The sequence below is a fragment of the Cryptomeria japonica genome, chromosome 7 (genome assembly GCF_030272615.1).
Source record: "Cryptomeria japonica chromosome 7, Sugi_1.0, whole genome shotgun sequence".
NCBI classification, from domain to species: domain Eukaryota; kingdom Viridiplantae; phylum Streptophyta; class Pinopsida; order Cupressales; family Cupressaceae; genus Cryptomeria; species Cryptomeria japonica.
Window position 1 is genome coordinate 59,353,776 of NC_081411.1, and position 3,583 is coordinate 59,357,358.

At 32.8% G+C, this 3,583-nt stretch overlaps 1 protein-coding gene across 1 annotated transcript; it reads left to right on the top strand.

The window, feature by feature from the left end:
• Positions 1 to 1,488: 1,488 nt before the first annotated feature.
• Positions 1,489 to 3,194, top strand: LOC131033724 (protein SRG1). The gene is made up of 4 exons (XM_057964999.2): positions 1,489 to 1,928; positions 2,022 to 2,269; positions 2,354 to 2,681; positions 2,774 to 3,194. The coding sequence occupies exons 1-4, from the start codon at positions 1,644 to 1,646 to the stop codon at positions 3,023 to 3,025; spliced, it is 1,113 nt and encodes a 370-aa protein (XP_057820982.1). The 5' UTR covers positions 1,489 to 1,643; the 3' UTR covers positions 3,026 to 3,194.
• Positions 3,195 to 3,583: the final 389 nt, after the last annotated feature.

Consider the following 3,583-nt stretch of genomic DNA (forward strand, 5'->3'; position numbering starts at 1 on the left):
TGGCTTTCAAATATAGAGACATATCTATTATTTGAATATATACATGTACAACTATTTATCAATGTGTTTGTGTGATTTTTTAAATAAAAATTCATCCATTATATATAAATATATCATTTATGCATATAAATGAAAAGGTATTGAGGAATCAGATTTACAAATAGAATCAATCAATTAGAGGTTTAGGAAAAATCTTATATGTTAAATCATGAACTAGACTTGTGTATAATCATAGACATATTCAATTTTGATAGATATGGCAGGGTACATAAAAATATAGATAATGAAGGGTAGGATGAAGTTTGGATAAAAATAAATTTTGTAATGATTTAAATTGTGAATATAAACTACACCTAACCTATTGCATATACTAAGGAATGAGCTAATGAAATTCAATATATTATCAATTGACATAATATTATATCAAAATATGTAGGAGATTACATGTACAGCATATATATATTGGATAAGTCATTTATGGAAACATGCATTGGTTAAATCATAACATATTTGTTGTTGCAATCAAGGTTAAAACCCTTATTGGGCTATTGTCATGACATGCTTTATGCCCTCACTCATACATCCTACTTGCATGTTTGAACATTCACATTGAAAGTTATTTGGATTCAAACCATTGACTTAATGTTCCAAACTCTCACCAAGGCAATGTACTTGTGGGCTTTGTATCCAAACTTAACTAATATGCTTATGGATTTATACTTCCTGTATTCATATAGTGCATTCATACTAGGGATGAGATCTCCTATTTATGACCTTGACTAACTTCGACTAGACAAAAATTTCTTAATTATCAAACTAAAAAATAGACATTCTAAATGAGTCTCCATATAAAAACACCACATATATACATGTGTGTGAGTGAGTGAGAGAGAGAGGGAGGGGGGGGGGGGGGGGGGGGGTTATATATTGATGTTTATATTTTTTTATATTAAATCAAAGCAAAATTACAAATAATTGCAGCTCTAACAAGTTGTTGTTATTGGAAGAGAGTAACATGATTCAACACAAATGAACATTTCAAGCTAGAACTTATTACAAAAACCGAAAAATTAACATTACAAGATGAAAAAAGACTTAACAGAAGAAGTCAAAACAGCTGGTCTAAATGATATTTATAAAGTAGAGCTCATAGACATTTATATAAAAATAATCATCTCATAAAGATTATATGACATGACCCATGACCGATGCGTGATGACTTTTATATATTAGACTGGTTTACATGTCAATTCTCTCACTTCCCTTGCACTAAAAAGTCCCTTAATTCACACTCCAGTCTGCACTTAACACAGAAAGCGATCAGATTTTCTAAGCGTGGTTATCTTGATTGAAGATGCGACAATCCAACTAGTAGGCGGCGCATTCAAACGGAGTAGGTGAGATGTGACACTCCACTAGTGGGCGTCCCATTCAAACCTACTAATTTGCCATAGGTAACTCCAACTCACTATATGCCCAAACCTAAATTTGGATTGTTAAGGACTATTTCCCGAGTTTGATTTAGGTTACAAATTCCCATATTACTCACACAAGCATTCTGCATATTAATCTATACTTGATCTTCAACGCCTGCAAGATAATTCTGACAGATTTCCCTTAGTGGGAAGCAAATTAGAATAGAAATGGCTTCTTCTGCTATCCATGCAGCTGAACCTTTCAGTAATCCATTCCAGAATAATTTTGTTCCTGTGGAGAGTGTGCAGGAGCTTGCAATAAAGAAACCCAATGATATTCCCCAGAGATATATCAGATCAGAAGATGAGATGCCATCTTCAACACCACTGCCTTCTGTCTTGAGGGTTCCTGTAGTCGACATGGAAAAGCTACTCTTGCCCTCTGAAAACCATGAAAGACAGAAGGAGATAGGCATTCTTTCTAAGGCCTGCGTAGAGTGGGGCTTCTTTCAGGTATCATAGTTTTTTTAAAGATATATAGTTAGAATCCACAATGTTTTTAGGTATTTGGGTTTGCAGTTGTGCTGATTTTGGAGTGACCATCAGGTTGTGAACCATGGAATTCCACATTCTTTGATAGATCGCATGAGAGGAGTGGTTGATGAATTCTTTAGCCTTCCCATGGATGGAAAGAAAAGGTATGCCAAGCAAGGAGGAGATGTTCAAGGCTATGGTAATCTGTTTGTGGTTGATGAAGATCAGAAGTTGGACTGGGGCGACTTGATGACTTTAGTAGTTATGTCTAAAAAGCTTATGAACTTATCTCTTTGGCCAACTACACCATCGGATTTCAGGTATTCTGTACATACCCATTTACCATAAATTCTTTGGTTAATATTTTTGTGACTCCCTAATGAATCTTTTGTATGGAATTGTAGAAACACTGTGGAGAGGTACACCGCTGAGGTAGAAAGGGTTGCGCAAGCAATCTTGGGTCTATTTGGTGAAAACTTACAATTAAAGAGTGATTATTTCAAATATAAATTTGGAGAAGATCCACTTATGACTATGAGAATGAATTTGTATCCACCTTGTCCTAGGCCTGATTTAGTGTTTGGGTTAAGCCCTCATTCAGATGGAGATGCCATAACACTTTTGCTTCAAGATGATCAAGTAGAAGGTCTTCATGTGCGCAAGAACAATGAATGGATTCTTATTCAACCGATTCCTTATGCGTTTGTTGTAAACATTGGTGACCTAATGGAGGTAAATGCTGTGTGTGTTTGGTTATTGATCAAGTTTTCTCGAATATGCATAATATTCAAAATATAATATGTAACATTTCAATTCCATTATAGGTTATGACAAATGGGAGATACAAGAGTATAGAACACCGAGCAATGACAAACAAGGAGAAAGCAAGATTGTCTATTGCTATGTTTTACCATCCAGGTTTAGATGAAGAAGTGGCTCCAGCAAGCAACCTTGTGGACGAGGAACACCCCTCCCTATACAAGAAGTTCAGACATCAAGAATATATTCGTTATTACATGGCTACACGACTCAATGGAAAGAAGTCACTAGCTGATTTTGCCAGAGTATGTGAATAATATTCAAGCTTTCCAGTTAATGTAGTATGCAAGCCAATTCTTAAATTATGGCTTATACTGAGTAAAAAGTAAATAATAAGATAAAAAAAAATTTCATAGTTTTAAGACATACAATGTTGGAGATATGACATAAAATGTGTGAATATATATACAAACCAATATTTACATATTTTTAAATTTCAGCATTTAAAAAAAATATATTATAATAAAAAAAAATCTTCTAGAAATGTAATATTACTTTAATTTTATAATTTTATGTTTTTTAATTATATCAAAACAATTAACAAAGATAACCATGTGTTCGTAGCTTAATATATTTAGTCTTTATTTTATATTAGAAATAAGTATGACCTTAAGGATACCCTTCCTTGTGTTAGTGATTGAGGAACATAATAACCATCTTTATTACATAAAATGAAATTAATAATTAGAAGTGTTTGATTATTATCCATGTTGTAGATATAAATATTGATTTAATTAAACTATGATTTTTTAGATTTTGATTATTATAAGGACTAAACTCTTGAGTTGTAATTTATTCTATTTTGATACTTTGGA

Coding starts and splice junctions, on each gene's coding strand:
- LOC131033724 (XM_057964999.2), top strand. CDS start 1,644: ATGGCTTCTTCTGCTATCCATGCAGCTGAACCTTTCAGTAATCCATTC. Junction 1,929..2,021: donor TAGAGTGGGGCTTCTTTCAG/GTATCATAGTTT, acceptor AGTGACCATCAG/GTTGTGAACCATGGAATTCC. Junction 2,682..2,773: donor ACATTGGTGACCTAATGGAG/GTAAATGCTGTG, acceptor ATTCCATTATAG/GTTATGACAAATGGGAGATA.